The sequence below is a fragment of the Tupaia chinensis genome, unplaced genomic scaffold (genome assembly GCF_000334495.1).
Source record: "Tupaia chinensis unplaced genomic scaffold, TupChi_1.0 Scaffold000353_1, whole genome shotgun sequence".
In the NCBI taxonomy this organism is placed as follows: domain Eukaryota; kingdom Metazoa; phylum Chordata; class Mammalia; order Scandentia; family Tupaiidae; genus Tupaia; species Tupaia belangeri.
In genome coordinates, this window is record NW_006159847.1 from 21,754 (window position 1) to 44,640 (window position 22,887).

The 22,887-nt window shown below is 43.8% G+C and overlaps 1 protein-coding gene across 1 annotated transcript in view; it reads left to right on the plus strand.

The window, feature by feature from the left end:
- The window catches only part of LOC102496847 (bone morphogenetic protein receptor type-1B), a gene marked incomplete at its 5' end in the record, with an annotated part of 47,502 nt that overhangs the window by 18,410 nt on the left and 6,205 nt on the right, over positions 1–22,887 (plus strand). Inside the window, 3 exons of the mRNA XM_006152414.1 lie at positions 2,523–2,715; positions 3,476–3,773; positions 16,494–16,669. Of these exons, the coding sequence (XP_006152476.1) occupies positions 2,523–2,715; positions 3,476–3,773; positions 16,494–16,669 (667 nt within the window). The remainder of the gene's footprint in view (positions 1–2,522; positions 2,716–3,475; positions 3,774–16,493; positions 16,670–22,887) is intronic.

Genomic DNA, 22,887 nt, shown 5'->3' on the forward strand with positions numbered 1-22,887 from the left:
GGAGGAGAAGGGATTGTGGCATGGCCATCCCCCCTGGAGAGTGATTTCTCGCTTTCTGTCTCTCTGTCTCTCTCTGTCTCTCTGGCGAGCACATGCACCCTATAGCAAAGAAACCTCTCCAAAGAAAAAAGAAAAAAAGAAAGACAATCACTAAACAAATCATGATGATGATAAATGAAATGAAATAACTATTTTATAAAAGGGAGTCAGCAGGAGGCATGGTGATTGAGGCACTGAACTCTCACATGGCTGACCATGGCTCAAGTCCTGGACCTGGAGGCTTCCTTTCTACTTCCTTTCTACTTCCTACTTTCCCATTCTCCTTCTCTTTCTGGTCAAATTAAACAAATAATGATGATGATGATAAGTGAAATTTTAGAAATTCTAAAAAAAAAAAAAAAAAAAAAAGACAATAGGACCAGCAGTTGGTGTAATGGCTATGTTGCTGGATTCCCATGCAGTCGACCGTGGTTTGAGTCTTGGACCCGGTGGCTTAAACTCATGCTGGGCGCATGTGCGTGCATGCCCAAGATCCCGAGAGGAGAATGGAGGAGAAGGGACTATGGCATGGCCATCCCCCCCTGGGTCCAGGACTTGAGCCATGGTCAACTACATGGGAGTCCAGTCACATAGCCATTATGCCAACTGCTGGTCCTGCTCTTGTAGACATTTTATTCTGTACAATCAAACTTTCAAAAAATGGTATCTAAAAATGTAATATAGAAAAGAACATGTAATATAGGATGAAAGTTTAGGGACAGAAGGAGAGACATTTGTAAATCAGATAGAAACTCAAATCAGGGCTAGCTCCACAGCACAGAGGTTAAGCACTATGGGGCATAGAGAGCCAATCCCACTTGGCCAGTTAGAATCCTAGCCCTGGTAGCTTGAAAGTGCTGTGGACACATTTGTGTGCAGTCAAAATCCTGACAGGATTAAGAAATGGGGGGGAAAAAAGGATTGAGAAATGGCCATGCCCCATTGGGGGGTGGGGTTCCTTTCTGTCTCTCTCTCTCTCTCTCTCTCTTTCTCACACACACACACACACACACACACTTTGGTGAGCACATGTACCTGTGGCAATAAAAGAAAACATAAAACTTGAGTCACAGTTTTAAAAATCATCACGTTACATTTACAGATCTTTCAGTGTCATAATCTTAAAATACAATTATATTAATTTCTGGATAAAATGTAGCAACTCTTTTATTCTTTTTTTTTTTTTTTTTTCTGGAGAGGTTTTTGCTATAGGGCGTGTGTGCTCGCCAGACAGACAGAGACAGAAAGGGAGAAATCACCCCCAGGGGGAATGGCCACACCACAATCCCTTCTCCTCCATTCTCCTCTCGGGATCTTGGGCATGCACAGACATGCTCCCGGCATGAGTTTTTAAGCCACTGGGTTCAGTACTCAAACCGCAGTCAACTACATGGGAGTTCAGCAACATAGCCATTATACTAACTGCTGGTTCAACTCTTTTATTCTTGAGATCAGTTGTTCCTATTTTATAGAGCATTGCCAATTCTGTCAGTGATTTCATTAAATTTTAACAAGATATGTTAGCATAGGAAAAGAAGTAGATGTAAAATTGTTTATGTTAGGAAATGTTCCATAGACTTCCATGAGCAATGCTTGTAATGTCTGTAAATATACCATTTCTTTTTTTTTCTTTGGAGAGGTTTTTGCTATAGGGCGCATGCGCTCACCAGACAGACAGAGAGAGACAGAGAGACAGAAAGCGAGAAATCACCCCCCAGAGGGGATGGTCACGCCACAATCCCTTCTCCTCCATTCTCCTCTCGGGATCTTGGGCACGCACGCACACGCGCCTGGCGTGAGTTCTAAGCCACTAGGTCCGGGACACGAACTGCGGTCGACTACGTGGGAGTCCAGTGACATAGCCATTACGCTAACTGCTGGCTCCCAGTATACCATTTCTTTAGCCTGGTGCCGAAGCCCTAGGTTGAGCCCCTCTCGTTGTAGAGGGGTCAGTCTTTAGATACTCCATCTTAGTGCTGGTCTTGTCATGGCCCTGACAGCAATCTGGCTTCTGTACATGTTAAATGCTTATAAATGCTTATTGTTCCCTGCTCGGTTCTCAACGCCTCCCTCCCTCCTCTGCCCTGTTTGGAGACTATGCCCAGCAGTATATTTCTATTTTGTTTTGTCATATTTTATGCATGATGAGTGGAAAGTGTCCCTTCCGAGGCATCCCACGATAGTGGTGGAAATGAAAGCGTTCTCTTCTGCCAGCACCATGGATTCATTCAGATTGTTGTTCTATGGAAATGGTCATGGTTGGAATGAAATATTTAGTAATTCAGTATCCACAGTCAGTCTCAGATATGTTCAAAAGACTACAGCGTAAATTAATGAATACTACAAATAACTTGTCTATATAAAGGAAAATACTGTCTAAATATATTTTACATGCAATAATTGTTTCTCCTCTGGAGAAAATAAAGATTAAACAAATCTGTAGTGCTGTGAATACACTAACAGCATGTTTTGGGATTTCACAGGTTCAAAGGACAATAGCTAAGCAGATTCAGATGGTGAAACAGATTGGAAAAGGTCGCTATGGGGAAGTTTGGATGGGAAAGTGGCGTGGCGAAAAGGTAGCTGTGAAAGTGTTCTTCACCACAGAGGAAGCCAGCTGGTTCAGAGAGACAGAAATATATCAGACAGTGTTGATGAGGCATGAAAACATTCTGGGTGAGTACAAGTCTGTGTGGCAACATTCAGGGTTTCCTAGCTTTCCTCTAACATCTGCATATTAACTCATCTGTCTAGGCCCGCTATGAAATATATAGACAGTTTCTTCTTGGCACGGGCCCAAGAATGTCATTGCTTCTAATGGGAGACCTCACAGGAATAATGACTAAGGCACTTCCGTGAATGAATAGGGGACTGGAAAGGGAGTACTCACAAACAGATTTTCTTCAGAAACAGGAAATGCAAATGTAATCCTAGAATTTCTTTGGATTTCCTTGGGATTTGAAGGAGCATATTTTTGTTTAAATGTTGTGAGAAGTCATAGGAATTTTCCTGCAGAGTTTGTGTGGATCAACAGTTTATGTTGAGAATGGATTTACTTTTTAATTTCTCAAGTTAGAAATGATCTTTCGGGATTATTCAAGGAGAAGGAGGGTAGGCTGATTGGTAGAGTATGTGCCTTAATGGAAGACCCTACTTTGTAAACAGTGCCTTGTCTGTAACGGACTCCCATGAAGTTTGGTAAATACCAATTACTGATCTGAAAGTGATCATGCTTTTACATATTAACTCCTACTCTTTCTCTACTTTCTACAATCCTGATGGCCTCAGAGGGCGGTTAGTAACTTATCATCATAAGCTAATCAGAAAATGGAATGAAATGATAAACAAAAGATATCTATGAGAAAGAATGATAGTTGAGACTATGGATTATTCTTGACAGTATTCAGAAAACACCTCCAACCTTTTTTCTTTTTAGGGTTCATTGCTGCAGATATCAAAGGGACTGGGTCCTGGACCCAGTTGTACTTAATCACAGACTATCATGAAAATGGTTCCCTATATGATTATCTGAAGTCCACTACCCTGGACACGAAATCAATGTTGAAGTTAGCCTATTCTTCCGTCAGTGGCTTGTGTCACTTACACACGGAGATCTTTAGTACTCAAGGCAAACCGGCAATTGCCCATCGAGATCTAAAGAGCAAAAACATCCTGGTGAAGAAAAATGGAACTTGCTGTATAGCTGACCTGGGCCTGGCTGTTAAATTCATTAGGTAAGTGTCAAAGTGAACAAACAGAATGTTTATGATTCTTTGCTGTCACTTTTCGTTTTATAGTTCAGTGCTTCTAGGATACTTAGTAGTCAAGCAAGTTAACTAATTTTGGCTTTTCTTTGGAGGGAAAACACCACCAGACTTTTTATTTGAAACACACGGTGTTTGGATCTGTCCTGCTGTTTCCTTGCTCATCTGTGAGCTATGACTGACTGTGGCTGTCATGAAACTGTGTAGTAAGAGGTAGCTGGTGCCTGGGAATATGTGATCAGAATTCTGCACAATATTTGTAAATAGGAAAACATTTCAGGAAAGACCTACAGATTATGTAGTGATCAAAGCAATGGGGGGGGGGTGTATAGGACAGGTAACTTGTCAGATACCAACAGACGAAACACAGCCGGGATTCAGCCCTATTACACTGTGGCTTAACCAGCGACTGGACTAACACCTAGACACATGAACCAGAACTTGTTCAAAAGCAGTGGATTTCAGACTGCTGGGGACTCCTTGAAGTTTGTCATCCGCCTCTGCACAGTGAAGAGGGAACATGCCCTGTGGTTAGGACTCATTTTGTTCATGCTCACTTGAATAAGAACAGCTCATTTTATCTTAAAGATGATTTAATTAGAAGAAATGGTTCCTCTGTTTTGAAAACAAATGAAATGAGTTTGCAAATGAGTTCACTGGTGTAGAAGGATCATCACATAACTACTTTCTTAAAAACTCCATTTACACTTAGCCTTTATTAAATTGTTGGACCCTCTTGTGGATTTTTTTTTTTTTTTTCTGAAGACTCTGCAGATTGTGGAGAAGGGCACCAAGGAAAAGCCCTGAGATGATTAAAAGTTTGGAAAGTAAAACTCACAAGAAAGGACTAATGGATTGGTATTTTTACCCAGAAGTAAAGGTTGAGGTATGATTTAATAATGGACTCCACACATGTGAAGGTCTTTGCCATCTGGAGGATGGCAAATTGAAGTCCTTGATGTTTGAAAACAAAGAGAAAATGATTTGAGCTATAGATTTAAGTTAGAAATATGAGCCTCCTGCCAATAAAGATTATTAAGGCCTCTCTCTCTCTCTTCTGAATTTTTTCCTAACCTACAACCCTTTTCAAGTTTTCTCTATCAAAAATAAAAAATAAAAAAAGGGAATTTGCACAGCTCTTCTCAAATGTCCAGCCTCTCTCCCCACTGCCATCCTGTCAGATTTCTCCAAGGTTCCAAAGGGTATCTGCTTTCACATCCCAGTAGTTCATGACTTGTAATTTGGCTTCTGCTCCATCCTCTCCTGATGCTGCGTTACTGAGAGACATCCTGGATCGCTGTCACCAGAGGGCTTATCACTGCCTGCCACTGTCCACAGTGCCCAAACCTGTCTTCCTCTTGTGTTCGTGGTAATTGCCTGTACACGCTCCCTGTTGTCTCTCTCCACTGATTCTGCACTTTTTAACTGCTTTAAAATTTTCCCACTGCTGGATTTCCTGCTGTATCTACCTGCTTTTCCTCCCTTGTTCTCAGTTGTAGTTAATCCATCCTAAAGTGGGAGGAGTCCGGCATCTGTGTGTTCCCGTTTTTGGTTTGTACCATCGACCAGTTCTGTCCCCGTGGTATTCCCATCTGTACTGGGCCAGTTTGGGCCCGCTCTGCTACTTTTCTACATTCTGGAGGAAAGTGGGTTGTAGTTACTTCCTCTTTGTCTTTCCTTTTTCCAATCTTTTCTGCATGCTGCTGCCAGATAAGTTCTGAAACATCATTTTCGGATATCATAGTGATTTAATAGTTTCCTATGACTTAGGTTTAAAATGTAGTTAGCATCCCTGATGCTGTGACCCTTTCTTTCCTGAATCCAGGCTGTTCTTTTTTTTTGTTGTTGGAGAGATTTTTGCTATAGGACGCATGCACTCGCCAGACATACAGAGAGATAGAAAGCGAGAAATCACCCCCCCCCCACGAGGGAATGGCCACGCCTCAGTCCCTTCTCCATTCTCCTCTCGGGATGTTGGGCGCACACGCACACGCGCCCGGCATGAGTTTAAGCCACCGGGTCCGGGAATTGAACCGCGGTCAACTATGTGGGAGTCCAGCGACATAGCCATCACGCTAACTGCTGGTCCCAATCCAGGCTGTTCTTTAGCCCTGTTTCCACTATGCTTCTTACTTTGTGCTACATTCCTTCCAGATAGTTTATTCTTCTTACACCTTCAAATGTTCTTAACATTCTTTCATTATTACCTGAATACACATATCCCTGTGTCCACCTGGGAACCACTATTGATCTCCATAGTTTCTTCCTCTAAGACACCCTGTACTGTTACTCATAAATCTTGTGTTTTCACCATACCATTTCTCACACTGTCATACAATGAGCATTGTAGACTTAACTGTCACTCCCAAATGAAGAGTAAGACCTTAAAGATAGAAAATATTTTGGGAGACCAGCAGATGGCATAATGGTTACGTTGTTGGCTTCCCACAGTCAACTGTGGTTTGAGTCCCAGACCTGGCTTCAAATTCACATGTGTGAGTGTGCCCAAGATCCCAAGAGGAGAATGGAGGAGAAAGGATTGTGAAGTGGCCACCCCCTCAGGGGGTGATTTCTTTCTTTCTGTCTTTCTGGCAAGTGCATGTGCTCTATAGTAAAAATGTCTCTTAAAAAAAAAAAAAAGAAAATACGTATTCTTCAGATTTGCAGTGGTAATGCCAGTGCTCTGCAAGGCTGGAAGCCACATGTCCAGCTGCGGGTTCACGTCTCCAGGTCAGCTTGATGTGTGCGTGTGTGTGTGTGCCCAGGATCCCGAGGTGCTGAAGGCTGGGGGAAAGGGGATTGTGCAGTGAGAAGATTTTGTTGGTGGGAGGCTTGCCCTCCCTCCCTTTCTCTCTCTCATGTGTATACACATGCACCCCTATCAGAAAGCAAAATTTACATAATGGGTTCATGATCGATTCCATACGGATTACAGGGTGAAGAAAGTGGCCTTTTCCTTACACTAGAGCTCCTATGCCCAGTTCTTCACCTAGTTCCTAACTTGGAGCTGTTTTCTCCATGTACCTTTATCCAATCTTGGAGTTGCCTAAAAGTCATTTTATTCATCCCCCAGCTGGGAATAATGATAAAATCCTGCCTGGCATTGTAATGACTGTGGTACATACTTTCCTACTGGTCATTGGGCACCACAAGAGCATGATCCATACCGAGTTAATGTGTTTTCCATGTCACATGACAGAGGGAGACTCATTCTAAGTACTCTAATGTTGTTTTGAATCAATAAAGGCAGGCCATAGCAAAGCAATTGAGAACTCATCTCCTTTGTAGACCTTAAAACACACAAGGAAAGTGAGTTTCTTTTATGTTTGCGAAACGTAATTCTTCTTAATGTAAGGGGAATGAAAGGAGTGATCTCTCAGATTTCACGCTAGCCCTGATTCTAGGAAGTGGAAAGGATCATTCAGGGATTTATTTGGCAAATACTGATGAGTTTATCTAGAGAGGAAAGAGAGGAGGATGCTGGCTCGGTTACTGGCTGCACATGCTCATATGGCTGAACACCTTTCTGACCTCAGTTTCCTCTTCATTGTGTGGAGCTTGCATTTAATTATCTCAGAGGTCTCTTCCATATTTCTTTCTCTCTCTCTCCCTCTCTTTAACTAAAGCACAGTTATTGTGTGCATGTGTGTGAGAGAGGGAGGGAGGGAGGGAGAGGCACCTTCAAGAGGGGTTTAATTTCTGTTTCAAAGTTTTCTTTGTTTTTGAGACGAACATTTAAACTCAACTTGTATGTTTCTTTACTTTCTACTCTTTTCCTGAATGTTTCATGTTCTGTGTTTTTGTGTGTTTGCGCACATGTGCTTACATACTTGCACAAACATTTAGAGCATTCTATTGCAGAGGAAATCTTAGCTAACCGGTACTGAATTCTCAGACTTCCTGTATGGACTTCCTTTGAGAACTTAATCTTCACCATGGTCTCGATGTGGTGACAAGTGTTCTCTTAGGCTTTGAAGTCATCTCTCAGACGCTCCCAGGGAAAGTCGAGAGTCGTAGAGCACACGACGCCTTAGGGAGTTCCTGCTCATATTCTTCCTCATATCCTGCGTTGGTCGCCTTGTGGACTGTCTTGAAAATGATGTCAGTTTGGACGCACTTCCTGCTCAGCAGAGATTGAGGCCAGGTGATGTGGTCGCTGACATGACCATTACCCTAATCTCTCTCAGGAGAGAAAACAATGACATGAAATGCCTTGAAGGAACTTACAAAGCTTTTCACTTTTCACTCTGGAGGATCAAGCCACCCCTTTGGTACTTCAGTGTTAAAATGAAATATTCTTGGGGAGAGGGAATAAATCCTACCTTAGAGCCTCTCACATATTAAATTCTAAACAGAAAACATCTAGTGAGAATTAGGCTGTTGCACGGATCTCGCAGTCCATGATTGTCCAATTATCCAAGCGTATGTGGGATGGGGAGCCTAGCCCAGTGGGTGCTAAATTTGTCTTCCTGATGTTGTTCATTTTAGCATTGCTTTTGGTACGCGTTATTAGTGGTTTATTTTTTTAGAAAGTGGCACGACTAAATGATTCACCAGAGGCATAGAGCTAAGCTCATCAGGGCTCATTGGTCAATACTCACAGTTAAGATTCCTGTATCCATCTTCCCCTTTTATTGAAGAGTTTGTCATTCTAAAGTTCTGTTTCTAAGAAACCCTGAAATTTTACAGGACTTAGTTATAGCAGCATTAAATCCTGATGAAAAGTGCTACCACAAAAGTCCTTATTGGTGAATGTCTGAGAGAGTTCAGTTGAGCAAATCAGGTCCATGGCCAGCTGCAGGATGCTACCAGAAACACCTGGGCTGGAATCTACAGTGTTCGGGGAATGTTTTTAGCCTTTCTAGGAAGAGATGTAATGTTCTTCAGCGTATGTTGTGTGCTGTCCATTTCAAACATCAGCTCCAAGCCACAAGCAAACCAGTGGCTTCTTATCTGTCTCTCTTGCTCGATCACAGAGGAAATAAATAAGCAAACTAAAATACATAATAAGTTTGTTTTTTATTATATATTTAAGTTTTTTTATTTCCTCTGCGATCAAGCAAGAGAGACAGAGAGGGAGAGACAGAGAGGGAGAGACAGTGAGACATCTTCCCCAGCAAAGTCTACATGCCACAGTGCAACCCTGGCTTCAGCCAGCCCCAGGTCACATGGATCCCATACTCAGGAAGGTCTCTGGATGCAAATCGGGAACCACCACCACCACCCCCACCCTACCCTACCCCTGTGGGCAGCCTCACAACAAGAGTGTCACATTTCATTGCTGTGTCACTGCCTCATCCCGTGCATTCTTTTTTTTGGGAGAGGGTTTTGCTATAGGGCGCGTGCACTCGCCAGACAGTCAGAGAGAGAGACAGAGAGACAGAAAGCAAGAAATCACCCCCCAGGGGGGATGGTCACGCCGCAATCCCTTCTCCTCCATTCTCCTCTTGGGATCTTGGGCACGCACGCACACGCACCCAGCGTGAGTTTTAAGCCACCGGGTCCGGGACGCGAACCACTGTCGACTACATGGGAGTCCAGCGACATAGCCATTATGCTAACTGCTGGTTCCCATCCCATGCATTCTTTACAGCACAGGTCTTAGGAGAGTGAGGCTTCGCGGACTAGGAAGGGTGTATGCTGTTTGCTTCTGTCTTCGTTCTCTCAGTCTCTCCTCTCCCCTTTTCGGCAGCAGCAGCACCCAGTGGGAGGCCCACCTGCATGTGCCCAGGGCTCCGTGAGCCAGGGCCTCCCCACCAGAGCTGGTAGCTCAGTCCCACACTCACCACACAGGGCCACAGCGGGCTCGCTTAGGACTTTCAGGAGACTCTTGCTTCAGTGAGAGTGCCGTGAGGGATGTGCATGGGGCTGGATCACACAGTGACGTTTTCTTTTGCATAACACTTCTTGCCAGAATTCCTGGCATGGATTTATGATTAGGAACTTTAATTAACATAAAAAACATTGAGTATAAAGCCAGGCTAATAGAGATGCACTATGTATTATTTATTCACTTTACAAAGTTTTGCTATAGGGTATGTGTGTTCACTGGAGAGGGAGAGAGACAGAAAGTGAGAGATCACTTCCTGGAGGGTTGGCTATGTTGCAATCCCTTCTCTATTCTCCTCTTGGGATTTTCGGGACGCGTGCACATGTGCCCGATGTGAATTTCTTTCTTTCTTTTTTTTGTAGAGGTTTTTTCGCTATAGGGCGTGTGCGCTCGCCAGACAGAGAGGGACAGAGAGACAGAAAGCAAGAAATCACCCCCCAGGGGTGATGGTCACTCCGCAATCCCTTCTCCTCCATTCTCCTCTCGGGATCTTGGGCATGCACACACACGCGCCCAGCGTGAGTTTTAAGCCACCGGGTCCGGGCCGTGAACCGCGGTCTACTACGTGGGAGTCCAGCGACATAGCCATTATGCTAACTGCTGGTTTCCCCGATGTGAATTTCAAGCAGCCGGGTTTGGAACTCGAACCACGTTTGACCAGAGTCCAGTGCCTTAACCACTATGCCACTTGCTGGCCCCAAGATGCACTGTATTTTTAAAATTCTGTTTATTTCCTGCTACCAAATAAAAGCCTTTTGCCTGCCTTTCATCCAATGCTTGATGGCCAAGCTCAGTACCTCTCTGCTGTTATTTGGGGACAGAGCACAAGGCAGGCTCCCCTCATGAACCCTGTTGGGTGTTCGTGTTTTGTTCTCTAACCTGCTCAGGAGCCTGCTTGGAGGATCCTCTTCCAGCCTCTCTGCACCCACAGGCAGCTCCTAAGGCTCCTCCTACCACTACACAGACCCCTGCTGTGCCACGCAGCAGGAGAGGCACCAGTGCTGCTCCAAGAGCCAGCAGGGCCCATCCCCCCGGCTCAGGAGATACAGGAGGGCAGTTCTGTACCTAGTAAAGCCAGTCGAAATCCTGCTTTTTCTCACCACGTGCCAAGGTTCTAAACAATGTAGAGGTCAAGTTGTATTTTTATTTTCTTCCAATTTTATTTAGGTCTTAAGTTTCTTAAGCATCTCACTGGAACTCACATTAACAGGGACCAAAGCCATGTTGAATCTAGCAGAAGTATTAATTATGAGGGTATATCTACTCCTGTAATTCTCTGAACGCTATGTTCAGCCCTCTTCCTGTGTCCCCTGTAGTGAACGCCACATCCATGTTTTTGATGCAAGATTTTCAGTACTCCTTGGTAAAAATTCATCTCTAATTTTGTCTAGTTTATTTAGATCACTTCTTTTTTTTTTTTTTTTTGGAGAGATTTTCACTGTAGGGCGCGTGCGCTCGCCAGACAGACAGAGAGAGACATAGAGACAGAAAGCAAGAAATCACCCCCCAGGGGGGATGGTCACGCCGCAATCCCCTCTCCTCCATTCTTCTCTCGGGATCTTGGGCACGCACGCACACGCGCCCGGCGTGAGTTTTAAGCCACCAGGTCCGGGACACGAACTGCGGTCGACTACATGGGAGTCCAGCGACAGCCATTACGCTAACTGCTGGTTCCCTATTTAGATCACTTCTGATCTTCAGAGTCTTATGCCTGAAGCCTATTCCTTAGTCCTTGAACTATACATCTTTCTAGTTCCTGGTCTTGGAGTCTTTAATAATATATATTATAAGCATACAGAAAAGTATAAAATGATATTCATGTAATAATTTACTGTTAACAAAAGTTTCCTCTGGTCTTTCTTTTTAAGAGAAGTGAAATGTTGATGATAGCCCTGTTTCATTCCCTTTCTTATTTTCTTTTTTATGCACACAGAAATAAGCAGTATCCTATTTATGTTTTCTTAATTTCATTTTTTTAAAAAAAAGAATTATTTATTTATTTTTAATGTGACCAGAGAGGGAAAGGAGAGAGAAAGAGGGAAAGTGAAAAAGGAGGCTGCCAGGTCTGGGATTCGAACTGCAGACAGCTATATGGGAGCCCAGCACCCTTAACCATGATGCCACCTGCCGGCCCCTCCTATGTATGTTTTCTGTAGAATTGTGTACTCCAGTTCCGTGTGTGTAGCTACTGCAGTACGTAGGATCGATGTATTCTGGGGTTTTCTTCAACTGTGCACACCTCTTGCACAGTTTCTGTTTGTTTTTCCTGCTAACTCTTTCTCGGTCCTCCACACCTCACCTTAGAAAGTGAAGCTGGAGCAGGTGGGTGCACCTGGCCTCTCCTGCATCCCCTTCGCCTGACCCGTTCCTGCTGCGGCTCTGTACCCTGGTCCCACGTGCACTGCAGCATCTGACTCTACTGCTTCTCTCTATCCTTGGTGCCCCAGTGTTAAATCACTTTAAATTCTGATTTGGGCCTGGAAGGTTAATACAAGCTCAATGTTTCTCTGCCATTATTGGGAACAGGTGAATGATCCTACAGCCCTAAGAAAGAGACGTAGTTCAGGTACCTTCAAGTACAGGAATGGCTGGCGAGGACGAGAGTCGTATGCCGTGGAGGTTCCAATGCTGTGTAATGTACATGCCAACTTTAAGAGCGAAGCTGGGGAGGGTGGTGGTCTTTAGACATTTCATAAGTAGCCGTTGTTTTAGAGTTTAAGTTTGATCTGTATGCCTTTATATATTGCAACTTCATTCTGATTGAATCTCATCTTCATATTTCATATACAGATATAAATGACATATAATTAACATGTTTAATTATTTAAATGCATTGCTAAAGGCATTTGCCGTTAGATTAATAGTAAACTTTTACTTTTGTGACAAAATTCTATTTAGCTTCCTAGATATCAATAATCTCACGATATGGCTTATAAGTTGTAGAGATTTTTACATGTCCATGTACTCAAAGCAAAGTTTATTGTAAATAGGTCTTTTCTTTATTTCATTCAAAGTACATAATATTCTTTTTAAAAATAATTATTTATTTATCAATGAATTCCATTTGTTATTTTTATTTTTTAATTTGACCAGAGAGAGAAAGAGGAAAGGAAAGCAAGAAAGCAAGCCACCAGATTTGGGACTCGAACTATGGTCAGCCATGTGGGAATCCAGCACCTTTAACCACCATACCACCTGCCAACCCCCAAATAATATTCTGATATGCAGGGCACATAGTGAATGGAGCTGGATTATGGGTGTACTCCCTCAGGAACATATCAAATGATTGACAGATATTCCAGTTAAGAGGAGTTTACAATTTTAAATGGGGAGACTGTTACTTATTAAAATAATACCAGGGAGGGGCCAGCAGGTGGCATGCTAGCTAAGGCACTAGACTCCCACACAGCTGACTGGTTCAAGTCCCAGACCTGGCAACTTGAAAATCACTCTGTGCGTGTGTGTGTGCATACTTATAATTCCAGGAGGAAAATAGAGGAAAAAAGATTTGGTATAGCCATATTCCCTGGGGTGGAGGGTGATGTCATACTTTCCTTCTCACTGTCTCTGTCTGTCTGTCTCTGGTGAACACATGCACCTATAGCAAAAACCTTAAAAGAAAAAAAAAGAAAGAAAGAAAAAAGAGAAAAGAGAAGAAAAGAAAATACTACCAGGGAGGATATCTATCCAAACGTTACCAGGGGAAACACCAAGAATGTGACAAGTGGGGAGAGCGAAGCACCTGAGCATGCAGGGCCGCTATATGGAACGGATTTTTGACATTTGATGGGCATTCCAAGTCCTCCACTGTTTTTGCAGCATTCGAAGGGGAGAATATTTGGAGGCTGTTTGTGGTCCCACTGTCACAGCTCTTTACCCCATCATTAGGTAACGCCGATCTTTCAGTGCCCCGGGCATGTCTCCCATTCATATTTCCCTCGATCTCTTCCTGACCGCCCCAATCCAAATCCACATCGATGCTCGTGTGTCTTGATGGAGTGGAATGGATTTGCCTACAGGCTTTTTCAGCCATGGTCAGAGTCTATCTTTGGCCTTTTTTTTTTTTGAGAGAGGTTTTTCACTATAGGGCGCATGTGCTCGCCAGACAGACAGAGAGACAGAAAGCGAGAAATCACCCCCCAGAGGGGATGGCCACACCACAATCCCTTCTCCTCCATTCTCCTTTGGGATCTTGGCTACGCACGCACACGAGCCCAGCGTGGGTTTTAAGCCACTGGGTCCGGGACGCGAACTGCGGTCGCCTACGTGGGAGTCCAGCGACATAGCCATTACGCTAACTGCTGGTTCCCTATCTTTGGCTTTTTTAAATGTGCTCCTGTGGGACCTCTCTTAAGACTGTTCCTGTGTTCCCTAGTTCATGTTCTGGAATATTATTTAGGCCCTCGTCCATCTTCTTTCCATTCACAAGCCCGTGTTTGCTTTATTGACTTTGAACCTAGTACGCCTTACCTGGGGCCATCACTGTCTCCCTCTAATGATTACAGATCTTAAACTATTGCACACACAGGCTCACAAATGAAAGAGCCATGCCACACTCGTGAGAGGCGTCAGTGGGGGAGTTGGATGGAGGAGGAGCTCTTCTCTGTAGCTGAAGGGCGCTTTGCAGCATCTCAGACACCTGACACCCTTCCAGGTTATCATGAAGCTCTTCTCGGCACTTTCTCCCTCGCCGCTTCCTACGTAGGTCCACCAGCAGAGGATGTTTTTCTGTGGCATCATGCTCAGAAATACAGAGAACTCACGTGTGGTCCTCTCTTCCTAGTCTCAGAAAAGAGCTCAGAGCACTAGGACCTACGTTTGCAGATGGTAAGGAAAACCAGCTGTTAAGAGCTTTCATTTTTAAAAATTTACATTTGAACTCTATTTTAGGAAAATAGCCTAGTTGTTGGCTGCTGGAAGACCAGGAAGGGTCTCCCGAGTTCACTAATGACAATTCTGCTGAAATAGATTCGGATTAAGGATTTTAGATGGAAATGAATTTTTAAAATGTTTTGAGGATGAAGTTTATGTTTTAGTAAACATAAAACCCTTTTCAGATGTACACAGGGACATCTACCACACTTCAGAGTTTTTGAAATGACACTCTATTTTATGTTTTAGAAGACATTGAGACAATAAGATCAAACCCAGAGGGTTGTTTTGTTTTGTTTTGTTTTTCTAAAAGCCACTAGAGTTTTGAGAAATTTGGTATTGATTGTCCAAGACACGGTGTCAGCAATTTAGTATTTGATACACATGCACAAATCTGTTTTCCACGTTGAGAAGAAATAGCATATAAATGCTTCAGGTCAGTGGGATGTGATGAAAAGGCCAAATAAAACACTTTTCTTTAACAGAGATTTTTGCTATAGGGCACACGTGTTCACCGGAGACACAGAGAGAGACAGAAAGCAAGAAATCACCCCCCAGCAGGGATGGCCACACTGCAATCCCTTCTCTTCCATTTTCCTCTCAGGATTTTGGGCATGCACACACATGCGCCTGGCCTGAGGTTTAAGCCACTGGGTCCAGACTCAAAGCATGGCTGACTACCTGGGAGTCCCGTGTCATTACTGTTACGCCATCTGCTGCTCTCAAGATGCTTTCGTAGGAATCAAGAGATAGGAAGGCTTCTGTGAGACTTTCCGCAGTGTCCGATTTAATAACACATTTGGTTACCACTTCCGTTTTACAGTTTCACGTGTGAACCCTGGGGTGGTGGTATTCTTAGGTTCTTTGCTTTCTTGCTAAGCATCTAACCTGTGCCTTTTAATGTGTTAACAGGGATTTTACACATTTCACCTAACTTACTCATCTGCCTAGTGGTTGAGCAGCTTCACAACGTGGGCTCAGAACTCTGGCTCCAGTCGCTAACCCGAGGCAATCTCCCATGTGCGTCTGCAGACCAGTGTCCCGCCGTCATTAATTTTCTCCCTGTCTGCGGGAAGTAATAATAAATTGACCACGTTGTGAAATTTTTATAAAGCTCGAGATATTATATTCCCATTATTCCTTTCTTCCTTTTATTGAAACTAAAGGCTATTTGGTTCATGCAGCAGTGGTGATAGAGAAAAGCATTTTGTACATCTGTCCTTGTCAGAGTCGAACATTAGCGAGTCTTTGTGGGTCCTTTCTTCTCCTGCTACGTACTGGTTTGTAGATCTCAGAGCCCCCACCACCTCACTTAAAAAATGCTGTCTCAAGCAAGCCAGAGTGGCATGTGTGCCTGCCAGTTTTAAGAGCAAAGTTATTACAATGTGAAGGGACTAAAGGCAGATGTTGGATATATACATATAGTGGATATTTAGTAGCTGTTTAGGGTTTAAATCTGGTCTCGTGATAATGCAGTTTTATGTTACAGCTTCCCTCCAACTGAGTTTCTCTTCATTGGGTTTTTACCTGTGAATATTTAATATTAATGTAACTTTTGGCAGGAAGTGTTTTTCAAGGAAATGCTTTTATTCCCTGGAAGGTTTTCCTTCCTTATTTTTGTTTTCACTGAAGCCCTTGTTTAAGAATCACCTCTTTGTGTCTGTCATTTTTTGATCCTATTTTATTTTTTAAGAGAGATTTTTGCTATAGAGCATGTGTGCTTACCAGAAAGATAGAAAGTGAGAAGTCACCCCCCCACCACTACCACCACCAGGGCAATGGCCATGCTGCAGTCCCTTCTCCTCCATTCTCCTCTTGGGATCTTTGGCAACTACACACATGCACCTGGCATGAGTTTAAGCCACCAGATCCGGGACTCGAACCACAGTCGATGACGTGGGAGTCCAGTGATGTAAATATTATGGCATCTGCTGGTCCCTTGTGGTCCTGCTTAGTGCTAACAGTGCTTCACTTCACTTTGTCAACAGCGACACAAATGAAGTAGACATTCCACCCAACACTCGCGTTGGCACCAAGCGCTACATGCCCCCAGAAGTGTTGGACGAGAGCTTGAACAGAAATCACTTCCAGTCGTACATCATGGCCGACATGTACAGTTTTGGACTCATCCTTTGGGAGGTTGCCAGGAGATGTGTATCAGGAGGTAAGAAATGATGAGGTCCTCAAACACTATTGGAGCTACGAAAATCCTTCCCTTCGCACCAGAACTCAGAGCTATCATTTTGTGTACGAAACCAGGTATTCTTTTATTTCTCCCTTTATTTCAGTCACTGTGCTCCAGGAAATGATATTTGACATTTTAGAATAATCTTTGCCTCCTCACTTGCTGCTGAATCCCTGTTAGAGACGGCATCCACTTCTCCCCGCTGCTCAGAGATCACCCTCTTCTGTTCTGAGTATTATCTCCCTTCTCTCCTGGGCTCTTCCTCTGGCAGTTGGCCCATCATGTCAAACCCCCTTTCACACCCCTCCCAGCTGCTGCTTACTGGCCTGCCCACCCCATCCCCAGCTCCAGTGCCCCATGCCCTGTGGCCTCTTGACAGAGATGACAGTAGGACATACGTGGGGAATGGAACACACTTCCCTTAATTCCCCTACTTTGTAAAACTTCCTCATAAAGCAATATAAAAACATGGGTTTTTTATCAAAAGGAAAGTAAAGCATCAGAATATTGTTACTGCCCATCATAGTTTTTCTGCAAACATAAGAATTCCCTAGTAAGACCGATTACAGTGAAGATGACGACACCCTTACATATTCAGGAGCATATTGTTTGTCCTGTTTTGATTGTTCTGCATAACCTGTCTTCAGTGGATTCCAATGCCTTTCATAAGCAGCTAAATCTTGGGCTCTTCTGTATCCAGTACCCGGTATGTCGTTCTGCAGGTAGATGTGCTTATGAAAAGCCTTGCTGCTGCTGGCACTCTTCATAATGGCCAGTTTAAACTCATCTTCAGAAAAGCGTGAGCTTGCCCATAGTTCTGAAAGGGTAGCGTGCAGTTACCTAGCACTGGGGGTTTTTCTTGTAGCTTCTGTGTGTGTCAGTGACACTTTGGGCAAGTGTTTGCCCTTTTCTTTGTTTCACTGTTCTCCTGTTAAGAGTGTATCTACCTCAGACGGTTGAGAGGTTTCACTGAGTGTAAGGAGAATTAAAACTGCTTGCCACATAAATGGCACTCCGTACATATTATCTAGTGTTAATACTCGTTTTGATTTTATTTGGTCGAGCCCCAGCATAACTAGACTCACATTTAGATATGAAGAGGAAACAGTTCACCAACAAGCATTCACGCTTCTATAGAAGGAGCACCCTTAATGGCTTCTAATCACCTTGGGAATTGTGAGCCTCTTTTCTTAAATTTTTATTTATTTATTTGGTTTTTAACAGATTTTTCCTAGAGGGCTCATGCATTCACCTGAGAGACAGAAAGTGAGAAATCAACCCCCAGGGGGGATGGCCATGCCACAATCCCTTCTCCTCTCAGGATCTTCGGCACGCACGCACATGCGCCTGGCATGAGTTTTAAGCTGCTGGGTCTGGAGCTTGAGCCACGGTTGACTGTGTGGGAATCCAGTGTTGTGAACCTCTTTTGAGCAGTTTAGCTCAGAATACATTGCCTCTCAAGTGAGAGAACTCTTCTCGGAAAGTAAAGATACAATGTAGGACATTTCCCTCTAACTAGATATTAAACAAGTCTCTCATCTTCGGCATGAGGAAGAACATGCTTTGTGAAGAGTAGATGAGTCTGGTTTTGAAAACTACACTACCCGAGATTAAGATAGTTAGAAGTTGAAAGCACAGTAGAACACAAGATTACTTTTCTGATTATGTTTTCCTGAACACCTGAAATGAGTAGGACTGCAAGAAATCTATATTCGAAAGCCAGTGGGTCAAATACAGGAAAGGTGATTCTCAGTTTAAAAACAAGCTAGCTTTATGTAAACAGCAAGTTATTCATTGCTTAGCTGGGACTTTCTAATGTGAAGGGACTAAAGGCAGATGTTGGATATATACATATAGTGGATATTTAGTAGCTGTTTAGGGTTTAAATCTGGTCTCGTGATAATGCAGTTTTATGTTACAGCTTCCCTCCAACTGAGTTTCTCTTCATTGGGTTTTTACCTGTGAATATTTAATATTAATGTAACTTTTGGCAGGAAGTGTTTTTCAAGGAAATGCTTTTATTCCCTGGAAGGTTTTCCTTCCTTATTTTTGTTTTCACTGAAGCCCTTGTTTAAGAATCACCTCTTTGTGTCTGTCATTTTTTGATCCTATTTTATTTTTTAAGAGAGATTTTTGCTATAGAGCATGTGTGCTTACCAGAAAGATAGAAAGTGAGAAGTCACCCCCCCACCACTACCACCACCAGGGCAATGGCCATGCTGCAGTCCCTTCTCCTCCATTCTCCTCTTGGGATCTTTGGCAACTACACACATGCACCTGGCATGAGTTTAAGCCACCAGATCCGGGACTCGAACCACAGTCGATGACGTGGGAGTCCAGTGATGTAAATATTATGGCATCTGCTGGTCCCTTGTGGTCCTGCTTAGTGCTAACAGTGCTTCACTTCACTTTGTCAACAGCGACACAAATGAAGTAGACATTCCACCCAACACTCGCGTTGGCACCAAGCGCTACATGCCCCCAGAAGTGTTGGACGAGAGCTTGAACAGAAATCACTTCCAGTCGTACATCATGGCCGACATGTACAGTTTTGGACTCATCCTTTGGGAGGTTGCCAGGAGATGTGTATCAGGAGGTAAGAAATGATGAGGTCCTCAAACACTATTGGAGCTACGAAAATCCTTCCCTTCGCACCAGAACTCAGAGCTATCATTTTGTGTACGAAACCAGGTATTCTTTTATTTCTCCCTTTATTTCAGTCACTGTGCTCCAGGAAATGATATTTGACATTTTAGAATAATCTTTGCCTCCTCACTTGCTGCTGAATCCCTGTTAGAGACGGCATCCACTTCTCCCCGCTGCTCAGAGATCACCCTCTTCTGTTCTGAGTATTATCTCCCTTCTCTCCTGGGCTCTTCCTCTGGCAGTTGGCCCATCATGTCAAACCCCCTTTCACACCCCTCCCAGCTGCTGCTTACTGGCCTGCCCACCCCATCCCCAGCTCCAGTGCCCCATGCCCTGTGGCCTCTTGACAGAGATGACAGTAGGACATACGTGGGGAATGGAACACACTTCCCTTAATTCCCCTACTTTGTAAAACTTCCTCATAAAGCAATATAAAAACATGGGTTTTTTATCAAAAGGAAAGTAAAGCATCAGAATATTGTTACTGCCCATCATAGTTTTTCTGCAAACATAAGAATTCCCTAGTAAGACCGATTACAGTGAAGATGACGACACCCTTACATATTCAGGAGCATATTGTTTGTCCTGTTTTGATTGTTCTGCATAACCTGTCTTCAGTGGATTCCAATGCCTTTCATAAGCAGCTAAATCTTGGGCTCTTCTGTATCCAGTACCCGGTATGTCGTTCTGCAGGTAGATGTGCTTATGAAAAGCCTTGCTGCTGCTGGCACTCTTCATAATGGCCAGTTTAAACTCATCTTCAGAAAAGCGTGAGCTTGCCCATAGTTCTGAAAGGGTAGCGTGCAGTTACCTAGCACTGGGGGTTTTTCTTGTAGCTTCTGTGTGTGTCAGTGACACTTTGGGCAAGTGTTTGCCCTTTTCTTTGTTTCACTGTTCTCCTGTTAAGAGTGTATCTACCTCAGACGGTTGAGAGGTTTCACTGAGTGTAAGGAGAATTAAAACTGCTTGCCACATAAATGGCACTCCGTACATATTATCTAGTGTTAATACTCGTTTTGATTTTATTTGGTCGAGCCCCAGCATAACTAGACTCACATTTAGATATGAAGAGGAAACAGTTCACCAACAAGCATTCACGCTTCTATAGAAGGAGCACCCTTAATGGCTTCTAATCACCTTGGGAATTGTGAGCCTCTTTTCTTAAATTTTTATTTATTTATTTGGTTTTTAACAGATTTTTCCTAGAGGGCTCATGCATTCACCTGAGAGACAGAAAGTGAGAAATCAACCCCCAGGGGGGATGGCCATGCCACAATCCCTTCTCCTCTCAGGATCTTCGGCACGCACGCACATGCGCCTGGCATGAGTTTTAAGCTGCTGGGTCTGGAGCTTGAGCCACGGTTGACTGTGTGGGAATCCAGTGTTGTGAACCTCTTTTGAGCAGTTTAGCTCAGAATACATTGCCTCTCAAGTGAGAGAACTCTTCTCGGAAAGTAAAGATACAATGTAGGACATTTCCCTCTAACTAGATATTAAACAAGTCTCTCATCTTCGGCATGAGGAAGAACATGCTTTGTGAAGAGTAGATGAGTCTGGTTTTGAAAACTACACTACCCGAGATTAAGATAGTTAGAAGTTGAAAGCACAGTAGAACACAAGATTACTTTTCTGATTATGTTTTCCTGAACACCTGAAATGAGTAGGACTGCAAGAAATCTATATTCGAAAGCCAGTGGGTCAAATACAGGAAAGGTGATTCTCAGTTTAAAAACAAGCTAGCTTTATGTAAACAGCAAGTTATTTATTGCTTAGCTGGGACTTTCTTCCCCTAGGAGGTTTGAGGGGTACTGAAGTATTCCCCTACCCCTGCAGGAGGCTGATATGTTTCTCAGAGATTTCTTAGAGTCCCAGCTTGGCCCATAATGAACTGTATGGCCTTGGGCAAGTCACTTAACTCCTTGCGCAGAGTTTCTTCATTTGAATAGAGTGAATAACATTGTTAAACTTCTGTGAGAATTTCATAAAACAAATTATATCGCATTCTTGCCTCTGCCCTTAGTATGCAGTAGGCTCTCAACGGATGAGCTTCTTGTCATTTTCTGAGGCAAAGCCCACAGCATTCAGTTCTGTGATATGTTCTTTTATGAAGCTCTGGGAGTTTTGGGGGGGTCTTATTTTTCTGGTTCAGGCATTTTTGGGTGAAGGAGACACACCCAGATTTGGGCCCTTCAAACTGTGGGAGGAAAATGGAGGAAGTTTGGGGTCTCACACCCAGAATTAAAGGGCAACTCACATGGCAAGTTTTGAGACTTGCTATGACAGGGAGCAAGAGGCAAGGTCTAGGTTCAAAGCCACAGCTTCACTCGTTTGTGATTATGCGTGGTTGACTCCACCATGTCAGCGGAGAGGTGTGCACCCACCCCACCACCCGTCAGTACTCCAGGTAACAGCCCCCACCGTCAGGCACGGAGGAAAATGTGAGCTGGGTAAAGTGGACAGGGTCCCTGCTCTTGAGATGCTTCCAGGGCCTTGTCCTGAGACTTAGGCAGGGAGGGGAGCAGCAGGGCAGCGCGCACACACGTGCCAGCCACTGTGCTCGGGTATCTCTAGTGATGCAGCATGGGGAAGGACCTGTTACCATGGGGAACAGTTAGACTGTGGTCACAGCAGGGGACGGAACAAAGGGCAAGTTGAAGTGATCTGAGACGTTGTTTGATATTTCTGCTCTTTTTTGATCTTCTATGGGTTTGTCTTTACAAGAAATGGAATAACACAGGCCCCAGATTTTGCCGGAGTAAACCCCAGCAAATCTCACGATGTAGTGCATAAACCTGTGACCTTGATGGTATCATTTTTTTCGGGTGAAAGGCAATGACATTTTCATAAAAGATGATTTAGAATCACAAGGGAAGGTGCTCTGGGAAGATTGTTCAGAGCATCAGTCTCTGAGGACAGGAGCTGCTTATAGTTATTGTGAAAACTTAATCAGATAAGGCTTTGGGAAGGCGAAACGAGCTTGAATTTTTAAAAAAATATCAAGAAGAAAAAGGTAGAATTAGACACAGAAGTTAGTGTGATGAGTGCCATAGATTTCCATTTCTTAACCCTTCTTTCAGTAATACATTTTTTGTTTTTGAGAGATTTTTGTTATAGACGTGTACACCTGCTGGAGAAAAAGAGAGACCAAAAGTGAGAAATCACTCTTGAGGGGCCAATAGCCACGCCACATCCCTTTTTCTCTGCTCTCCTGGGACTCTGGGCACACATGCACACCTGTCTGACGTGAATCGCAAGCTAGAAGATCGAAGACTAGAACCGCATCCATATGAGAGAGTCCAGCCATTAACTACTATTCTACCTGCGGACTTCCCCATATTTTCCTAATAGTAATGTATTCCTTGTCAAAAATTTGAATAAGGGACCAGCAGTTAGCGTAATGGCCATGTCGCTGGACTCCCATGTAGTAGACCGCAGTTTGCATCCCAGACCTGGTGGCTTAAAAAACTCACGCCGGGCGCGTGTGCATGTGTGCCCAAGATCCCGAGAGGAGAATGGAGGAGAAGGGATTGCGGAGTGGCCATCCCCCCGGG